Source organism: Herpailurus yagouaroundi, unplaced genomic scaffold (genome assembly GCF_014898765.1).
Source record: "Herpailurus yagouaroundi ecotype Mexico unplaced genomic scaffold, PumYag 163, whole genome shotgun sequence".
Lineage (NCBI taxonomy): Eukaryota > Metazoa > Chordata > Mammalia > Carnivora > Felidae > Herpailurus > Herpailurus yagouaroundi.
In genome coordinates this window covers 13,396,007-13,415,665 of record NW_024412404.1, presented here as the reverse complement: position 1 = coordinate 13,415,665, position 19,659 = coordinate 13,396,007, and the positions used below count along the sequence as shown (strand labels likewise).

The 19,659-nt window shown below is 53.3% G+C and overlaps 1 protein-coding gene across 4 annotated transcripts; it reads left to right on the top strand.

Annotated features, from left to right (window-relative positions):
- The first annotated feature begins 1,077 nt into the window (after positions 1–1,077).
- On the top strand, positions 1,078–19,035 carry DNAJB12 (DnaJ heat shock protein family (Hsp40) member B12). Of its 4 annotated transcripts, XR_005793474.1 has the most exons (10): positions 1,078–1,302; positions 9,486–9,657; positions 10,356–10,501; positions 11,886–12,071; positions 12,198–12,277; positions 13,371–13,480; positions 15,114–15,286; positions 15,841–15,938; positions 17,152–17,582; positions 18,201–19,035. XR_005793474.1 is itself a non-coding variant. In XM_040485331.1 (9 exons), exons 1-9 carry the CDS (start codon positions 1,170–1,172, stop codon positions 17,179–17,181), a joined length of 1,128 nt encoding a protein of 375 aa, XP_040341265.1. In that variant the 5' UTR covers positions 1,078–1,169; the 3' UTR covers positions 17,182–19,035. The 4 variants fall into 4 exon arrangements, 3 of the variants coding, with proteins under 3 accessions (XP_040341265.1, XP_040341267.1, XP_040341266.1); XM_040485331.1 differs by having other exon boundaries at positions 17,152–19,035; XM_040485333.1 differs by having other exon boundaries at positions 15,841–15,986; positions 17,152–19,035.
- Positions 19,036–19,659: the final 624 nt, after the last annotated feature.

The following is a 19,659-nucleotide window of genomic DNA, read 5'->3' as shown; positions in this document are numbered from 1 at the left end:
TCTCAAAAATCAATCAATAAATAAAAACGTTAAAAGGCATCATGAACTTAACACACCCCAAATCACACATCTAATATCCCCTCTATCAAAATGCTTCTCTCAGTCTTCCCCCAGTTTCTCCAGTTTCAGTAAAGACAAGCTCTGTTCCACCACTGACCCTGGCCAAAACCCTGAAATCATTCTCAACTCCTCTTCCTCAATCCCACATCACACATCCAATCCACCAGCAAAATCGTTTTTATTTGTGTCTTCACAATACATCTAGAATTTGACTACTTTTCACAGCTTCCACCATTACCCTTGTCCGAGTTACCATTAATTCTCACCTGAATTACAGTAGTAGCTTCTTACCAAATTCTGCTTAAAAGTCCAAGTAATAGAAGGACTGAGAAATGTCCAATGGAGTTGGCAATGTGGGTAACCTTGACAGGACTGCTTTCACTAGAAAGCCTGATAGAACCTCGCGTCTATAGTGTAATCCTACAAGCTCCTTGCTGATTCTGTAATAACTCACCAAGGAAATTCCCATTTCAGAGCCTTTGCATGCTCTTCCTTCTGCCTGGACCATCCTTCCTTCCCTCCAGACAGTCATATCTGGAATACCTGCTCCTTCTCCTGAATTGAGGTTTCTGTTAAAATGCCAGCTTCTGAGAGATTTCATATCAGCCTATTTAAAATAGCACCTCCCACTCTCTATTCCCTTTTATTTTCTTCATTGCATTTGGCACTCTCTGAATATTTCTGTCTCTCTCCTTCTCCCCTACACACACTAGAATGTAAGTTCTATGAGGGCAGGGACTTTGTTTTGTTCTGCACTGTACACCCTGCCTGGCAAATGTCTGCTGAACGAATAAATGACCTTCGTCTCAAACTCACAAAATTACTACCAAGAAATGGAAGCATATTCGACTTCAAGACCCCCAAGTATGACCCTCCGGGATCCAGGAATGTGGGCATGCAGCCTCTTGACCTCTCCTAGCCGTCCCCTTCTTAGAAGACATACGGTAGCACTTCCGCCCTCGCTCAAACCTCGCTCAAATCTCGGAAAGGGAGGGGCGGAGGGTTTGTGTCATCAGCCTGCGCCCGCCTGCCCCGCGACGTGCCGGCGGCTGGCGCAGCCCTCCGCTCGCCCGGCCTCCCCCTCCCTGGTTCCGCGCTCTGGTTCCGCCATGGAATCCAACAAGGATGAAGCCGAGCGCTGTATTAGCATCGCCCTCAAGGCCATCCAGAGCAACCAGCCCGACAGGGCACTCCGCTTCCTGGAGAAGGCGCAGCGGCTGTACCCGACGCCGCGAGTTCGCGGTGAGTGTGAGCTGCCGCAGAGACAGAGGGGACATTAGAACTGATGGGGGGAATACGGGAACGGACCAAGGGGAGCAGTTGGAGGAGGGGGAGGGGTGGCGAGGCGCGGCTACGCCTGCGCACTGAGACGCGCGGTGGCCGCTGGGAGGTGTAGTTTTTCGCTCCCACCCCTCTCCGGGACGCTGAACACCTGATGTCTGGGGCGGCCGCGACTTCAGCTTTCCGGGGGCTTGTGGAACCCTCTGAGATTTGGAGTTCCCGAGGATGAAAGGCGCTAGGGGCGGGGGGAAAGGAACTGACCTGGAAGCGAAATCGAACTACTTTTCCCAAGGGGCCATTCGGTGGCCCAGGGCCGGTTGCCGGCCTGGGAAATATTATAGTTTAGGAAAATAAACATAACTCCTTTGACGGAGAGAATGGGTTCGAAGAGAGGGAAAGAAGACTTCCGACTTTCGGAAGGCCTGGAAAGGAGTCTCCGGGCGAGGGCCTGGGAACACTGTCCCGAAACCAGAGCCTGCCTTTTTCTCCCAGTCCACACCACCGCCTCGGACTGTCCGCCCTGAGAGCGGGCCCCCTCACTCCTGGAGCCTCTTCACCCGCCTGTGAGATTCGGGGCTTGTCGGAGACACTGGTCTTGCCACCCCGCCCACCCTGGCCCCCAAGAGTCCATCTGTGGCCGCCGAATGGACGGCTGGACAGCACAAGACTGCTAAGTGTCCCCCGGCTGAGGCTTCCAAACCGGGGAGGGATTAGTGAAGTTGTCCCAACTACTCAGCATCTCACTCTACCCAGGAACCCTCTTTTTTTTTTTTTTTTTTTTTTTTAAACCTAAGACTTCAAAGAAGTTTTTCTTAATACAAGCTGGAGGAGGGGCGCCTGGGTGGCTCGGTTGGTTAAGCGTCCGACTTCGGCTCAGGTCATGATCTCACGGTCAGTGAGTTCGAGCCCCGCGTCGGGCTCTGTGCTGACAGCTCAGAGCCCGGAGCCTGTTTCAGATTCTGTGTCTCCCTCTCTCTCTGCTCCTCCCCTGTTCATGCTCTGTCTCTCTCTGTCTCAAAAATAAATAAAACGGTAAAAAAATACAAGCTGGAGGAGAGAAGGAGGTAGTCCATTAAAGATACGGTTTCGTGCCAGCAGTTACCACGCAGTAAACCGTCAGGCACATAACAGGTGCTCAGAATCAGAAGACCTGAGTTCTTATCCTGAATGCTACCATGTGATCTTTCTGAGCTTGGGTTTCCTTATCTGGAAAATCAGAAGGTTGGTGCAGACAATATGATTAACAATAATACCATAGGGCTTCTCTGTTTAGAAAGCTCTTTTGAGGGGCGCCTGTCTGACCCAGTCGGTAGAGCATGCGACTCTTGATCTGGGGGTTGTAAGTTCAAGCCCCCGTTGGGTGTGGAGATTACTTTAAAAAAATAAAATGTTCAGAGGCGCCTGGGTGGCTCAGTCGGTTAAGCAGGTTAAGCCTCCAATTTTGGCTGAGGTCATGATCTTACAGTTCGTGGGTTCAAGCCTGCTTAGGGCTCTGTGCTGACAGCTCAGAGCCTGGAGCCTGCTTCAGATTCTTTGTCACCCTCTCTCTCTGCCCCTCCTCTGCTTGCGCTGCTCCGTCTCTCTGTCTCTTCCAAAAATAAATAAAAAAAAAAAAATTTTTATTAAAAAAAATAAAATCCTTAAAAAGAAAGAAAGCTCTTTCCAATGCATTTTCTCACTTGAGCCTGCCCTATCAGGGAGGCGGAGCAAAGATCATTATCTTTGTTCTATAGATAAGGAAATCTCTCAGAGGCAAGGGACTTGCCCACGATTACACAGCTAGAAATTGGAAAGTCCTGTGACTGTATAAATGTTTAATAGAGGAGTGAAATGAAAGAGCAGCAGTCAGCCTCGTAGCCTTCCTTGCCTGCATTTGGAATTGAGAAAGGGGAACACTGGCAGAAGAGGCCACCTGGAATGCTTGAATTTTCCTCCCTCCTGACTACAGGTTGATCTTTGGCCTGTTTGCCTTCTCTTGGAGAGAGTTTTAGTCTGTATTTGCCAGGACTCCTGAGGTCACCTGGCTCAAGAAGCTTCCTACTGAAATAAATCACACTGTGTAAGAGAGGCGCGTGGTGGTGGGGGCGCATGAGCTCTCAGAATCCTGTCCGACGCTGGATGCTTCTGGAGCCTCAGAACCAGGCAGCCAAGAAAGGATGGTAACAATATGGCCTGTGGAGATCTTCCTGTCAGCAGCTTCCTGGGCCAGTTCAGGGGCTTGGACAGATATCCTTCCTGGCGCTCAAGAAATGGAATTTGCTCAGGCAGAATCATCACCTGCTGCACAGTTGTCATATTCGCATTATTCTGGAGAGACTATGCCTCATACCTCTCTGTAAACTTCACCTTGCACCGTCCACAGCCCTGTATTCAGCTGACAAGGACCTGGGGTTAGCTTAGGCCTGGAATGGAGAAATCTTGGTTAAAAAAATATTAGATAGCTGCCTACACATGCTGTTTGAGGTTTGAGTTCATTCCAGGCGCTTGTTCAATGCAACAGACTTTTTTTTTTTTTAAGTTTATTTTATTTTTGAAAGCAAGTACATGCGAGTGGGGGAGGGGCAAGGGGAGGGGAAGAATCCCAAGCGGGCTCCACAGGCTGTCAGCGCCCCAAGTGTCCAACTTTTATTTCGGCTCAGGTCATGATCTCACGGTTCATGGGTTCAAGCCCTGCGTCGGGCTCAGTGCTGTCAGTGCAGAGCCTGCTTCGGTTCCTCCGTCTCCCTCTCTTTCTGCTCCCTCCATTGCTCTCTCTCTCTCTCTCTCTCAAAAATAAACATAAAAAAAAAAAAAAAAAAGAGTCAGACACTTAACCAACTAAGCCACCCAGACACTCTGCAACAGACATTTTTTGTTTTATTTGCAAAGTCTTCTGCTTGGTGCTATGTGGTATGGCAGGACGGGTAAGACATCATCCTTCACCTCAAGGAGCCTACAGTGTAGTAAAGGAGACAAAGTTACAGAAAAAATAATACTGCGGTTAAAGAAAAATTAAGCACAGCGTTAGATGCCAAGGACTTAAGGATGGACAGGAAAGATCCAGTCCTCGCCCTCCATGAGTTCAGTCCGGTGACGTGGAGGGAAGTGCTGGGGTTGGATCCCTGAATGCGAAATTACAAGCAGTAGGGTGAGTGAGTGAGTCCTTACTGGGACTTAAAAATAATGGTAGATGACAGTGAGGGAAGGTGTCAGGGAGCAGGACAGAGGCAGCATTTAAACTGCACTTCGGAGGAAGGGAGGAGATTTGGAGAAGAACCTACTGGGGAAAAGACATGGAGGCTGGAGGCTGGGGGAGGACTGGGTGTAGCAAGACTTGGAGGCTGTGGAGGTGGTAATTTGAATAGAGAGGATTAAGGCTGGCAAGGAGGATGGGGTCAGGTTGTGGAAATCCTTTCCTGCCAGACCAGGGTATTCACTTTATTCTGTAGTTGGTGAAAAGACCACTGAAGATTCTGATAGCAGGACTAAGATAAGGGTACCGTTCTGAGAAGAGAACGACGAGAAGGGTTAATGAAAGGGAAGAGAGACCCAAGGCAGAAACCAATTGGAAGGGCATTCATCGCGCTGTGTATTTCAGGAGCTCTGAGCACCTGAGGTAAGGCATCCCGGATGAGGATAGGGTCATCAGAGAGGAGGTACCGAGCCTTGTGTGAGAGAGGTGTGCTGAGGAGAACTGGGGACACAGAATCCAAGCCTGTGTGGCCAGGGAGAAAGTAAGGTTGAGGATGGTGAGTGGGAAGAGCTGGGCAGGGGGCAGGATGCCGGTGGATGTTCCAGAGGAGCTGTCAGCTGGGAGCTCAGGAGAGAGCCCCAGGTTCCAGCTCAAAGTCTGGTATTGTCATTTTGATGGAGCTCACTGGAGTCCTGCCTGGCTAGGGTCACTGTGTGAAAGTGTGGAACGCGTAGCGGATGTTGCTGTAAGCACAGCCATGGGCCACATCTGGCCTCAGCCAGTGGGCAGAGACCAGGGAAGCAACAGAGTGAGATGGAGAACAAGGGGAGGAGGCACTCCCAGGAGCGGGCAGCTGCCAGGTGGCCCTGGAGTGGTGTGGCAGGGAGGTGGTGAGCAACACTGTCAGGCCTTGTGGGGAAAGGGCGAGTCGAGAAATGAGAGGGGAAGGATCAGAGCATGGGTGGAAGGTTGGTCTTAGAGAAGTGAAAGAACAGACAGAGGGAAGGGTAGGGTGAAAGGAGGTCCAGAGCAACCTTAAAGGGTGGAGGGGCCTCACAGTGAAAAGGCCACGAAGGGATTTCAAACTCGTGCTGCAGGAGGTGGGCCCAAGGGCTGGACACTTGTACTGTGGAATAGTAGCTGGGCCCTAAGCCTCGAGGTCCTAGGGCAGGGCTAGTGGGACCAGTCTCTTTCTGGGAGCCCACTTGGCATCGCCTTTGCCTGAGGCTTAGCAACGCTGGTGGAAAGTACCATGTTTTTTGGGGAGCCAGTGAGAACATCCTCAGTTTCCCCAGCACACAAAGAGAGGGTTGGCTTGGATGGTCTCGCAGCTTAGGCTGCCTAAGGGTCTAGGAAGTGACTGACTGTGGGTCCAGGCGAAATCAGGAAGGCCAAGCCACTAAGGCCAGCATGTGGGGCAGGGAAGGATTGGTTGCTTTAACGGTGTCAGAGTGAGAGACGGTCTGGTACTGGCGAGGTCCGGGGTGGGGTTGTCTGTTCGGGTCAGTCGGCCTTCATGAGCCCTGCTGTGCACTCAACCCTTCCATGCACCGAATTTCACTGAATCTCATTTATGCCTCAAAGCAACCCTACGAGGGCAGGGATCAGGCCTTCACTGACGATTCGATGACATGGTAAGTAGCAAAGGAACCGGACTGTCCAGCTCCGCTCCCCGGCCATTGCCCTCTGCTGGCCTCCCTTTCCCGAACCACTTTGAGCACTACAGGAACAGAGAGAGGGCCCAGGAATAAAATGAACAGTAACAGATAACAATATTTACTGAGTGTTGTGCTAAGTCTCTTATATGCATTTGCTCATTTACTCTTGCAGCTCTCGTGAGGGAGAGACAGTTTTACATGAAGAAGCTAAATCAGCTTGTCCAAGATGACCCTGGTAGCAGGTGTCAGAGCCACAGCTTTGCCCCTCCAGTCTGGGTTGGAGGAGTGACCACTGCTGCTGGCTTTAGCCATAGAAATGCTCTCACCTCTGCCTCAGCTGCCACTTCTCCCACCGCAGCTCTGGTTTCTTCCTCTAAGTTCCAGGCTTTTTAGATGTCTGCCAGCGTGACGGAGAGGGGCAGAGTCAGGATTGGAACCCAGCTTTGTCTGTCTGACTCTGGAGCTGCGTTAAGCTGCTGTGTCGTACTCTTTTGTGACACTTGCCTGTCAGCCCCTGTGCTATGAGGGATGTAACAGTGAGTCAGAATGAGGCAGTCACATCCCACAGGTCTGGCAGATGGGGTGTCCAGGCCATGAGAGAGACCTACTTGTCAGCAACCAATAATCTTGAATTGCCAACTCAAGCAGAAACCTTCTGTGTGACCCAGAGCACATCCATTCCCCTTTGGGCTCTCTTCTGCAGTGTAAAGAAATTAGAGTGGCTGACTCCATGTAACTGCCCTGAAAAGTTTCCAGAATCTTCCCTGAGAAATACTAGAGTGAGTCCATCTCCTGGTTAATGCTTTTGTGTATCTATAGCAATTGAATGGTTGGTCATATTCTCCTTACGGTATATCAGCATGGCCTGGACCACTGGGGCTTCCAGAGAAACTGATATAAACAAATTCTTTTTTTTTTTTAAGTTTATTTATTTATTTTTGAGAGAGAAAGGCATGTAGAAAGAGAGGGAGACCGAGAATCCCAAGCAGGCTCCACACTGTCAATGCAGAGCCTGATGTGGGGCTCGAACTCGTAAACCGTGAGATCATGACCTGAGCCGAAATCAAGAGTCGGATGCTTAACCGACTGAGCCCCCCAGGAGCCCCTGAAACAAGTTCTTTAAACGCTCTCCAAATCCAGCAAACTAGCTCGCCTTCTTCCCCATCTTCATCAGCATCTCTTCGTCTTTTGCTTTTTCTTCCTTTGCCATTCACTTGGTATGTCCCTGGCATCTGGGACAGCCTGAAATCTCATGGTTACGGTTGGGTCCAAAGCCTGCCGAGTGCTGAGACTTAGCCTTCCTAAGCCCTGGAGCTCCCTGGCCCCCCCCAGCTTGGGTCGCCTCCCTGGCCAGGCATCAGCCTGTGTCATAAATCAGCAGCTACTCAGTTTTGAATTTTTACTCTGTCAGTTTCTGTGCCAGGTGCTTACAAATGGTATTTGATCCTTGTTACACCCATTATCCTCATATCCCTTAGGAAACAGGTTCAAACAGATTTTATAGATCGGCCAGGGCCATACTGCTAGGAATGACTGAGCTGAGATTTGAACACAGTTCTTTCTGAATTTAACTTCTCTTTATTTGGAAGGACTGTGCTGGAGAGGGCTCCCCATGCCAGCCTCATGCGGTCCAGGATAGCATAGTTAAGAACATCGTTCTGGGAGCCGGACATCCAGGCATTTTAAGTGCTGACTGCCCAGCTTGTGCAGCCACGGGCCAATGGATCAAACACACAGCTCCTTCTTTAACTTTTCTTTTTTAATGATTATTTATTTTGGACAGAGAGAGAGAGAGAGCATGCGCGTGAGTAGGGGAGGGGCAAAGAGAGAGGAAACACAGAATCCGAAGCAGGCTCTGGGCTCTGAACTGTCAGCACAGAGCCTGATGGGGGTCTAGAACCCACAAACCGTGAGATCACGACCTGAGACAGCTCCTTTATCATGGGGATGGTGATAATAAGACCTACTTCTGAGGCCATTGTCAAGATTAAATGAACTAGTAGAGGCAGAGCCTGGGCCTGCCTAACACATAGTGAGCACTCATTATGGTTACTCTTCTCAGTGCGTACCCTTGGGGTTCGCTACAGGAGTCCTTCACATCCCTCCTGCGAGGCAAGCTTGACTGCCAGCTCCCGACCCAGTGAGATCCTGTGAGTTTGCTGCACCTAAGACAGCAGTGGCTCAGGGCACAGTGGTCCACTTGAGTCCCAGTGTTCTGCTCCCAGCGAGCCCTGCTCCAGGCCCCTCGTGTGAGACCCAGGTGCATTGCGTTAGAGGGTGTCTAACACCCAGCACAGTGCCTTGAGCCCAGCAGGCTCCTGGCGTGTTTGAAAGAAGCTGGGGACCAGCCGAGGGCACTGCTGTCCTTCCTCAGCACAGTGTCCTGGGTCCCTGCAGAGGTCCAGGTGCCTGGCTTCCCAGGGCACTGTACCCCAGGCATGACTGGGGTTTCCAGAACTGATTTCGTGCCTGGAATCAATGGGTGCAGGGAACTTTTGCCAGAGATTTGGGCTCTTTGTCACTGAGTCAGCAGGAACCACAGACTTGGGTTGGAGTCACTGGGACCCTATCTGAGGATGATAGCTAATGCCCTGCATAGACTCTGAACATTGCAGTATGACGTTTGACATGGCCAGCCACTTGAAAAGTGTAAGGAATAGCAAGGAGCAGAGGAGAGGTCTTCATCCGGAGTCTCGTGCCGTCCCTGGCCCTGGAGCACATTCATTGCCCCCATCCCCCTTCACAGCTAAGTGAAGGTCTCCAGAAGGCCTTTCCCCCCAGTCCCAGCAGAAACAGATGGTCCTGCCAAGTGTGGTCCCCACTGACATAGGCGGAGCACTTGCCTCTCTCTGCACTCAGCAGGGTCTGTGAAACATACCACTTTGGGATTTTTTTTAAACCTGAAGGGCTAATGGTTTGTTTTTATGGGGAGTTTTAAAATAACCCATACCCAGGGGTGCCTGGCTGGAGCAGTCGGTAGAGCATGCGACTCTTGTGGGGTTGTAAGTTTGAACCCCACGTTGGGTATAGAGATTAATTAAAATAAAATCTTAAAAACAAAACAAAACAAAAAAAGATCTAAAACAACCCATACCCTGACAACTCACGAGAGCAGGCGACTGTCCCACTAGCCCTCCCCCACCCCCTGCACCCCGCCCAGGCCCAAGCTGGGGAGCGAGCTACTGGCTTTGCTGGGAGAAGCAGCAGGTGGGATGTGGGCGGCCCTGGCCTCTCCCAGGACCAGGCAGGCCCTCAGCCACAGCATGTGGCTTTGCTGCAACAAGAGTCCTGAATGGTTTGTTTGCCTTGCACAGCCCTGATCGAGTCCCTCAACCAGAAACCACAGTCTACCAGTGACCATCCCCAACCCACAGACACCACCCACAGGAAAGCAGGTGGGGCCGAAGCCCCCGCGGCCAACGGAGAAGCTGGAGGAGGAGAGGGCACCAAAGGCTACACTGCGGAGCAAGTAGCAGCGGTGAAAAGGTAGAGGGGCCGGAGCCCAGCGCCATTGGCAAGTTTTCAGATCTAGAGAAGGCTTCCTGCAGCGTGGCCCCCGCCTCACATCTGCCCGTGGTCTGGATGGGCCCTGGGAGGGTCCTGAGGATGGAGGAGGTCCAGCTGGGCGGGCCCACCGGCCCTGGGATACAGCGTGGGAATCCGGGCTCTGCTGTCCCCTCCCGCCAAGTCAGCCCACAGCAGAGGCTGGAAATGCTGACTCTGCCGCTGGCCAGGCGAGCCTGGCCTCTTTACATAGCTCTGTTGATCAGACAGAGATGGGGCGTGGGCTCCCCTTCCAGCTTCTCCCCCACCCCTAACAAAGACCCTTTCAGACCAGGGCCTGTGTGGCTCAGAATGAAGACAGGAGACGGTTATCCCTCCAGGGCTTGGGCAGGCCCCACACACACACTGACAGTCCTGAGGTGGCCTCTGGTGAATGTGCTGTTAGCGAAGGGAAATGGTTCCTGGCCTGAAAGACTACAGCTGCCCCCCTCTTAAATCCTAAGTGTATTCCAGGTGTTTCCACTGGGCCCTACCTAGCTCCCCGTTCCAGGTGGAGCTTACTGAGGCCCCCTTGCCCCCGAAGGACCTAGAGGAACTGACGGCCGAGCCCTACTGTGCGCCCATACTGCTCTCCCCCACCTCACCTCACGGCCCTGGGCCCTCTCTACCCACTCCCCCAGGGTCAAGCAGTGTAAGGATTACTATGAGATCCTGGGGGTGAGCAGAGGGGCCTCCGATGAGGACCTGAAGAAGGCCTACCGCAAGCTGGCCCTCAAGTTCCACCCAGACAAGAACCACGCACCCGGCGCCACTGAAGCTTTCAAAGGTAAGCTAGCCTTGGTTTCCCGGTGCTTGGTGTTTTTCATCTCCTGTCCTTGGGAAGGAGTCAGTGGCCTTGGACCCACGTGCCCTGGCCTCAGGACCTGCTTCCTGGGAAGAAAGTCCTAGTAGCTGCCTCTAGCATAGAGCCTCAGAGCTCAGATAGCTTCCCCTTCCTCTTCGTTCCCCAGGGCTTACAGGAGGGGAGCTGAGGCAAGAGAGGACTGACCAGTGGCTTTTCCAAGGTCCCAGAGCAGTTGAGGGTCAGAAGCAGGCCTCCTGACTCACCTGTATGCACGTCCCCATCTTGGGATATTGCTACCGGTTTCCCTGTGCTGAGGGGCAAGGAAGCCTCAGGTCAGTGGGCTTGGGGCCTGGTGGCCTCCCCATCACCAGCAGCCACAGCCAGCCCTACAGCGCACACACACTCACACATAACACACACTCACAGTGTGTGCCTACAAGGCAGTGACCGCAGCCAAGTAGGGAGCCCGTGGCAGAGCACACCCTAAGACCTGGTGTGCTGTTTCCTAGGCTCCACCCCAGGTGCTGCATTCCAGGTGCTTGGTGTTGGTCCTGCTGCGTGTGGGTGTGGGTGTGGGGTACTGTGCAGGCGTCACCCCACTGCTGCCTGTCAGCCTGCCCCCGAGGGAGACGGTGAAGAGAAGCAGGGAGGCAGGGCAGCTGTGGTGAACGTTGCTCCAGCCCTGGACTCCTGCCTGCAGCCCCGCAGGCACCAAGACTCCAGATCTGACCCTGGGACCTTGTCACCATGGCAGGAGGTGGGGGATTCTCCTTCCTGCAAGGGTGGCAGGTTTTGAAGCAGATGCAGCCGCTTTGACCCACTCCCTTGAGAGAGTGAGCCGCTTGAGAAGGAGCAAGAGACTCGGGAGGGCCCGGAGCAGGGTCCTTTGAGGCACAGGTTTCCCACCTGGGGAGCTTTTCCTGGGGAGGCCTTGGGACCACACCGAGGAACAGCAGCTGGGACCTGGACCCCAGGGAGGAGAGGGCTCACCAGGCCACACTACCAACGGTGAAGTTTTGACTAGAACCTGGGGATCTGGCCCTTCCTGACAGTTGCTGTAGGAGTAAATAAGATAATGCCCATAAAGGCCCTGAGGCAGAGAAAAAGCTCAACCACTGTCATGAGGTGGAGCACGAGGAGCCTGAGGGTTCATCTTCCGCCAGGCCCAGACCACCCAGATCCACTTAGAGATATTCCTGCCTGCCCCCCTCCCGACACGGGCCCAACAGCCAAACTCCCCTCTGGCCCCAAGGACTCCTTCCTAAGGCACCACTTGAGTACCTGAAAGAAAGGAGCTCTTGGCTGCCAGGGGCACCTCCACCTCCATGCCCACCGTCTCCAAGCCTGACTTCTGGCTCCTTTCTAGCTATTGGCACAGCATATGCGGTACTTAGTAACCCAGAGAAAAGGAAACAGTATGACCAGTTCGGTGATGACAAGAACCAGGCAGCGCGGCATGGCCACGGGCACGGGGACTTCCACCGTGGCTTTGAGGCCGATATCTCCCCCGAAGACCTCTTCAACATGTTCTTTGGCGGTGGCTTTCCGTCTAGTAAGTACCCCACCCCACCCCACCCCCTGCAGCCAGGTCTCCCCGGGGGTGATGGTGGGAGACTGGAAGACAGCCTCTCCCTTTTCCTGCAGCCCCACCCCCTGACTCAGTCCCTCTGACCTCCAGGTAACGTCCATGTCTACAGCAACGGCCGCATGCGCTATACCTACCAGCAAAGGCAGGACCGCAGGGAGAACCAGGGTGACGTGAGTGAGGAAGGCACCGGGAGAGCAGGGGGAGGGTGCCAAGCCCCACCCAGGGTGTGAGGCCTGAAGGGGGAGTGACATCCCCGGCTGTCTGTCCTCTGAGGGGCAGTGCCCCCACGGTTCTCAGCTAAGGAGCCATCTTGGTTCCCCCTTGCCATTCTACTGAGCGACACTAGAGGGAGCCACACTCCACAGTGCTGCCCAGAAGGAGTGGGGATTTGATGGCTTCTGTCAGGAAATGTAATGCAGAAACTTCTCCACCTACAGACAGGTTTGAGTGTGATTGGCCTTTGTGCAGTCCATTTGTTCATAAGGCCAAAGTGACATTTTCCAAGCAATGGGCAGTGAAACTTCATGAGAGAATTGTAAAGGATGACAAAGGTTGTTGAATCTTCTTCTTTTCGGCACTCTTAAAAAATGTATACAAAAGCTATAGCAAGACAATGCTTCAAAAACATTTTGAATGCCACGGGTTAAAGAACAGCTAGCGGACTAAAATTAAAATACTGCAGACAATTCCACAGCCTTTAAAATTATGGCAGACAGAGGGGTTCCCTATCGCTCTTAGGTTTTTATCTATTTATTTTTTAAACTTAGTGTGTGTGTTTGTATTTAACATACGGAAGAGTTTTTTAAATTTGTTCATATTTACAAATATGAACAAATTTGTTCACATTTACAATTTTTTAACTGGCAGTTTTTAAATCGGTAATATAGTTATATGGTGCAAAATCCAAAAAAATATATATGTATATAGTGAAAATTTCCCTCCAGCCCTGCCTACCGTTCTCATGGAGGAAGCCTCTTTAGCTCATTTTTTTGGTGTTCTCAGATAAGTAAATACATCCAGGCACCCTTTTCCTGTATTTAACACCAGTTGCTACTTTGTATTCCTCTGGGGAAACCGGCAGGTGGAGGAGCTTCTGTGTTTGGGGGGCCTGTGGGAGGGAAGCAGAGAGGAGTGTCGCGCGCAGTTAGCAGCGTCTCCCTCCTGCCGCCCAGGCTCCTTTGTGCCAGGGAAGCTGGCGGTGATTGCGGCCTATGCCACACTCCCACCAGGTCCAGCTGAGTGACCATCGGTTCTTTCCTCCAGGGCGGGCTGGGGGTGTTTGTTCAGCTGATGCCCATCCTCATCCTGATCCTCGTGTCGGCGCTCAGCCAGCTCATGGTCTCCAGTCCCCCATACAGCCTGAGCCCAAGGCCGTGAGTACCCACCGCTAGGGATGGGGTGGTAGGCAGACAGGGGCTTCGGATCCTCAACCCGCATCGGGCGCCTTCCTTCCTATCCTGCGGGGTCGTTGATCACAATGCGGAAATGTGGCTTAGAATCAAGGAAATACACTTGCCCTGTTGAGATTAGGTTCTTGATCTTTTTAGTATCCCAGTCCCCTAAGAAAATGCAATGAGAACTGCAGATCTCTTCCCTCAAACACTACATATATACACAACTTTGCATATGATTTCACAGGCTTCATGACACTTCCCCCCATCTTATCTGCTGACCTTGAGATAAGAACCTGTGCTCTTAAGTTGTGGGTGGTGGGCCTTGGGGCCGTGGAAACAACAGGGGTTCTAGAATCAGAACAAAGGTGGATTTGAATCCCAGCTACTTTATTAACTAAGCAGCTGTGTGACCCTAGACAAGTTACATGACTTCTCTGAGCTTTGGTGTCCTCATCTGTGCAATGCGAATAACATCTATGTGCTTGTGGAAATGAAATGAGTCACAGACACTTAAAATGCCAGGTTTGGGGCACCTGGCTGGCTCAGTCGGTGGCGCATGAGACTCTTGATCTCAAGAGTCTTGAGTTTGAACCCCATGTGAGGTATAGAGATTACTTTAAAATAAATAAGCAAAAGGTTTGTTTGTTTGTTTGTTTTTTTGTTTGTTTGTTTTATGCCAGGCTCGATAGAAACGTTCAACAGTATTTGTTCCATGAATTTATGGTCTCAGCTGCCAGTAGTGAACTTGGGCAAGTTATTTGGCCTTTTAAGGCATCAGCTCCCCTCATTTATTTCCAGCATCTGGCACCACATCTGATACATAGTTACATAGTGGGTGCTCAGCTTCTATTGGTGGGAACCCTCTGTTCCCCCAAAGTGGCCTGGCCCTGTTTCGGAGCCTGGCAGCCTTCCTCTCGGCCACCAGGGGGCACAGTCGGGTGGCTGGACCCACACCAGGCAACAGAGGCTCTCCGTGGCCTGTCGCCAGCCCTTCGCTCTGCAGCTGGAGAGGCAGCAGAGGGCAGGTAGGGGCTGTTCGCCCCCCCACACCCGAACTGTCTCCTGTCTGCTGCGTGTCAAGACTCTGCCTACAGAGCCTGCGGGTGGAGCTGGAAGATAGGACCAAAAGCTGGAAGGACAGAGGTCCTTGGAGTCCTTGTGTCTTGTTGTTCCTAAGCCTCTTAACCCCAGATTGGGAGTTCCTGGGTAGGCAGGCAGGCCCTGGGCAACAATGAGCTTAGGGGAGGAATGTGGAAATGGAGGCACTGGGACCCCGACTCACACCCCTAATCAGAGGCAGAGCCCAGGCTCCCCTGCTGCACTGACCGGGGCCTCTCAAAAGGGGCTCCTCCCACAGGCCCCAGGTCAGCAGTGTGGTAAGCAGAGAGCCTGAGGAAGGGCTGGCCGTAGTCTGGACCACTTAGACAGGAGGGACACTCTGCCTTTCCTTCAGACCCTCATTTTGGGTGCTGTGCAAGTTCCTCTCCAGTTTTGGAGGGAAGCCAGCCCTGTGGCCTGTGCGGTACCTCCTGTTGGGGGACCCCGTCATCCTTAGAGCTGCCGTGGGCCTGGGGACCTGGGCCCACTTTGTGCCTGATGTATTTCCGGCCAGGTCGGTGGGCCACGTCCACAGGCGAGTCACTGACCACCTGAACGTCGTCTACTACGTGGCAGACACCTTCTCCAAGGAGTACACAGGCTCCAGCCTCAAAACAGTTGAACGGAATGTGGAAGACGACTATATCGCCAACCTCCAAAACAACTGCTGGAAGGAGAAGCAGCAGAGTGAGTGCGTGTGTGTTGCGGGGACAGAGCTTGAGCGCGGGGAAGGAGAAAGCCCTGCTCACCAGAGATTTGTGGACCCAGCGCCTGGCACTGCCTCGCACCAGCCACCTCCCAGCCAAAAATGGGACCCCACCCTGTTTCCTTGGGGCCGGGAGCCAGGGGCCACCTGGAGATTTCCTCCAGGTTCCCGTAAGTCACTTCCGTCAGCCTGAGTGTGGCTGCCAGAGGTAAGTGTGTTGAGATGGATTGGAGCACGTGTCCTGGCCACCCAGTGACTGGCCATCCAGCTGTATCTGTGGGACCCTAGGGAGGTCTAACCAGAACGACAGGTTCTTTCCTCGGCTGATCTCACCTAAGTCTGTAGAAAGGGGCCTCTGTTCTCTCCCAAGCTGGGACCATAGTCTGCTCTCCGGGGCCTTTCCTAAAGGGAGACAAGCTCTGCGCCAGCTCTGGGGCCTGTAAGAGTCTTCCTCACCCCCACAGGCTAGGCAAGTGCCCCAGTGACCCTTGGGGGATACCAGGTGTGCCCTAAACTCTGCCCCATTGCTTTGCAGAGGAAGGCTTGCTGTACCGGGCCCGCTACTTCGGTGACACAGATATGTACCACAAAGCACAGAAGATGGGCACCCCCAGCTGTAACCGACTGTCAGAGGTGCAGGCCTCCCTGCATGGATAGTCCTGGGCCAGCCACGCCACCGAGGTCCAAGTATGAGCCAGGGCCTCCTCTGCCCTGCAACTCCTGGCAGCTTTGGCCCTGGTCATAAGGCAGAGGAGGGTGGGAGGGAGAGAGGAAAATCGCCTGTTGATTATGGCACAGACTCCCTTTTCCCCAGCCTGACCTCCAGCCTGCGGAGCTGGGGCAGCTCTAGGGTGTGCTCAGAAACCAAGGTCTGGTTCAGGCTCCAGTGCTACTGTCTACTGCCCCCTCCCAATTCCCTGGCTCTGGGAGCGTGGGGTGCCAGAGAATCAGGCGGAAGGGGGACCTCAAGGCCACGGCTAAGGGCCACCCCTGCCTCCCTGGTCTGAGCGAGCCACCAAGTCACCATGGCCCTTTCCCTAGGGCCAGTAGACTATTGTCTATGCTCTGGTATTTAGGCCACCAAGTATTACTGGTCCCAAGATAGCCCCCTCCACACACAGTCTCCACCTGACGGCAAGAAGAAACACGTGAGAGCCAGTGGGCCAAGATCCCATCCTCTTCCTCTGCCCTTCCAGGCAGGAGGAAATGGAACAAGATGGATGGGCAGCCCCACAGTAGGCCAGGGAGGGAGCCTACAGGCTGGGAGCAGGAGAGGCCCGTTGCCCTGACCACTGGCCCTCTGGTGGAATCAGAGGCACTCTCTCACGTACCACTGCACCCGGCAGCCTGGAAGCCGCAGGCATCCGGCCTGCCCGGGCACCTCACCTGTGGTCTGAGGAAGAGAACAGAAGGTCATGAGTTTACGGTCGAACGCAGAGCCTTTAGCACAGAAAGCGGGGGGGTGGGGTGGGAAATGCAAGTTGCTGGTAGCAGACTCCACTCCCCCTTTACCCCTGCATGTGGGCAGTGAGCTCCGCTTCCAGCATTTGCCAGAGGGGACACGCTGGACCCAGCCCAGAAGAGGGTAGGCAGAGCCAGTAAAGTTTCTCTTCTGGGTTGGTTACCTGCCCATCCATCCTCTGCCTGTGTCCCCTTCGGCAGGGGTCCAGCTGTGCTTGGAGGCCATCTGCCACGCCTCCGCGAGAGTGACAGAGTGCAGGAGGGAGACAGGTTGGGGCTGAGGTGGGCAGGACAGCAGCCAGGAGGTCGGCTTGTTTGTGCGGGCTGAGCTAGAGGCTCCAGGCCACGGGACTGCCAGGCTAACTGTTACCACTCTCCTCCCCAGACCATGAAATCCCTGGAGAATTTTTGGTGACATGCACTGAGCCAAGGTGATGGACTGTATATTTAAGGAAAGACATAAAAAGAAAAAAAATTAAAGTGGAATTGGAGGCCGAACACCGCACACAACTGCCCTCTCTCTCACCCAGTAAATGCTGAAAGGCCTTAGGACAGGAAAACCTGCCACGGGGCTGCTTCCCTCCCTCCCAGGGCTGGCCGAGGCTCCACTTCGGCTGCTCCTAGGATACGGAAACCATGGCAACGAAAGTAGAATGTAAAACTTGCAGCAAATGTCTGTGGAAAGGGCTGGGGGAGGGGGCGCCCAACTGCCTTCCTCCCCCTCCCAGGAGCCACCACCAGTCACCTCTCCGTGGAAGCCAGTCAGAGGCGTTGGCCAAGGATAGGAGGAGGAGGAACAAGAACTCTCCATAGAATGTAATTTACAGAGCGTGCATATGTGTGTGTGTGTGTATATATATATCTATATCTATATATATCTATTTATATGTAAATAGCATATATAAAGATATATATATATATAGTCTACTTTTTAAACTATGCAGGAATTTGATTAAGTTGTTTAGCTGATCTCTTCCCTGTTTTAGAAAATGAGGCGTGTTTGGGGAAGGCAGCCTGTTCCTTCAGCGGCTGGACATTATGCCACGGCTGACAGTGGAAGGAAAGTCGGGTCGTAGCTTTTAATGTTCCCCTCAAACCGAGCCTGCTTTTGGTGGCAGCAGTAATCATGATAGTGTAAGTCTGTAGGGAACTTGGAGGTTGCCAGCTTTATGGTGAAGCTGGAGGGGAGCAGGCTTCCAGGGGAGAAAGTGCCCCTGGGGCCAGGTACCATGTCAGTACTGAGTCATGGTGAGGCCCCTGGCAGCCTGCCGGTGGGAGGCCGCCCTCCTCAAGCTTTGGCCAGCTCAGGTGGGCTCTTAGTCCTGGAGCCCAGGAGCTCTCTGTCCCTCCGCCACAGAAAACAGGGTTAGGGGGACCGGGTTTTGCCTAGCCACCTGCCCCCCTCTTAGTCCCAAAGTGGGTTTTGCCTTATAGATGCCACAGGCCACGGCTCCGTTGTTGCCACTGGCTTTTCCCAAGTTATGCACCAAGGACTCCAGAAGGTTCTTCCTCCGAGAGTCAGCCAGGTGGTGCCCGAGACCCTGGGGCAGCAGCCGAATCCTGAAGAAAGTCCGGGCCTGTGGGCACCTCTGTCTCCACCCTCCATGGACATGATGCCACCCGGCCTTCTGTTGCACTTTGGACAAAGGCTGCGCCTGAACCAGAAGGGTTTTCTTATACTCACCTTGATGGGAGGATTTTTCTCAAGACAGCAGTTGCTGCCAGGGGAAGGGAGGGAGGTTTTATTTATTCCCACGGTTTATACTGGGCCTTTTGGAATTACTCTTTTTCCCGAATTTTCCTCTGGCAGTGGGTGTGTCATTGAGCCTGCCACCTTCCAAAGCCTTACTTCCCCAAGCTGCCAGCCAGGAGGTGATAACCATCCTCTCAGACTTTCTCTTGGCTTTTTTTTTTTTAAGCCCCCCCCCCCCTGCCCCCAATGAACAAAGATTCTTGCTGGGAAAGGAAGCTTGGTAAAGAAATGTCAGATCTGGTTTTTGAACAAGATCCTGCCCTGTGATGCAGCAGCCACCCCGGCCCAGAGAGATGATAAGAAGTGGACGTGGGCAAGAGTACCCCCCCCCCCTTCGCCGCGGTGGCCCTGGTGCTCTGCCCCCACCACCCCTACCGTCTGATCTTGGTAGATGTCCCTAGGTGGGCTGACCCATGTGCAATAAGAACATAGATCCTAAAGGATCCCTTGAGAAGCTGTATTTCTTGAATTAGAATTCTAAAATTGTACATCTATAAATATATGTTTATTATGTGATTGGCCTTGGTGGGTCTGCGTTGAACAAGGGGGCTGAGGTGATGGGCCACAAACACCTGTTGCTTCGGACACGGCCCAGCTCATACCACCTAGGAGTCTTTGGTGATGGTCCCAAATGTCCTCCTCACCCCTTGCCCCAGCCGACAGCCACTAAGGTCACAAGTGTTGTTCCAAGGCTGATTCCATCCAGGCAAAAGGTAAGGAGCTTAATCAGGCCAGGATCCTGGGGTTCCCTAACAACCTCTGGTTCCCCTTGTTTTGCTCCCTCTCCATCCTTGCTGTGAGTAAAATATTCAGAATCTCCCTCCTCCCCAGCCAGGAGCTAGAGCCCATTCCAGATCTAGAGCAGGGGGAAAGTTACAAGTTTCTTTCCATCTCTGGCTGCACAGTCTTCCCAGACGTACTTCCCACACCGCCCCACAGCCCGCCCTCCTCCCCCAGAAGGTCGGAAAAGTTAAAAAATGTGGCAGCCAGAGTAGAACTTTCTGTGAATGGAGCTGCAGATCTGCCGGGGCCTCCCAGAGACAGGGCCCGGCAGCCCTGACTGGCGGCCCGAGGCCCCACCCGCTACTGCTCTAGCCAAAGACAGGCAGGCTGCCCGGTGGTGCCACTGCAGCCCGGGAG

What these genes read in the sequence shown, in the direction of transcription:
- DNAJB12 (XM_040485331.1), top strand. Translation starts at nt 1,170, where the DNA reads ATGGAATCCAACAAGGATGAAGCCGAGCGCTGTATTAGCATCGCCCTC. An exon ending in TACAGCCTGAGCCCAAGGCC is followed by an intron (nt 13,481 to 15,113) that starts GTGAGTACCCAC and finishes ATTTCCGGCCAG; the next exon opens with GTCGGTGGGCCACGTCCACA. An exon ending in GCTGTAACCGACTGTCAGAG is followed by an intron (nt 15,939 to 17,151) that starts GTGCAGGCCTCC and finishes TCTCCTCCCCAG; the next exon opens with ACCATGAAATCCCTGGAGAA.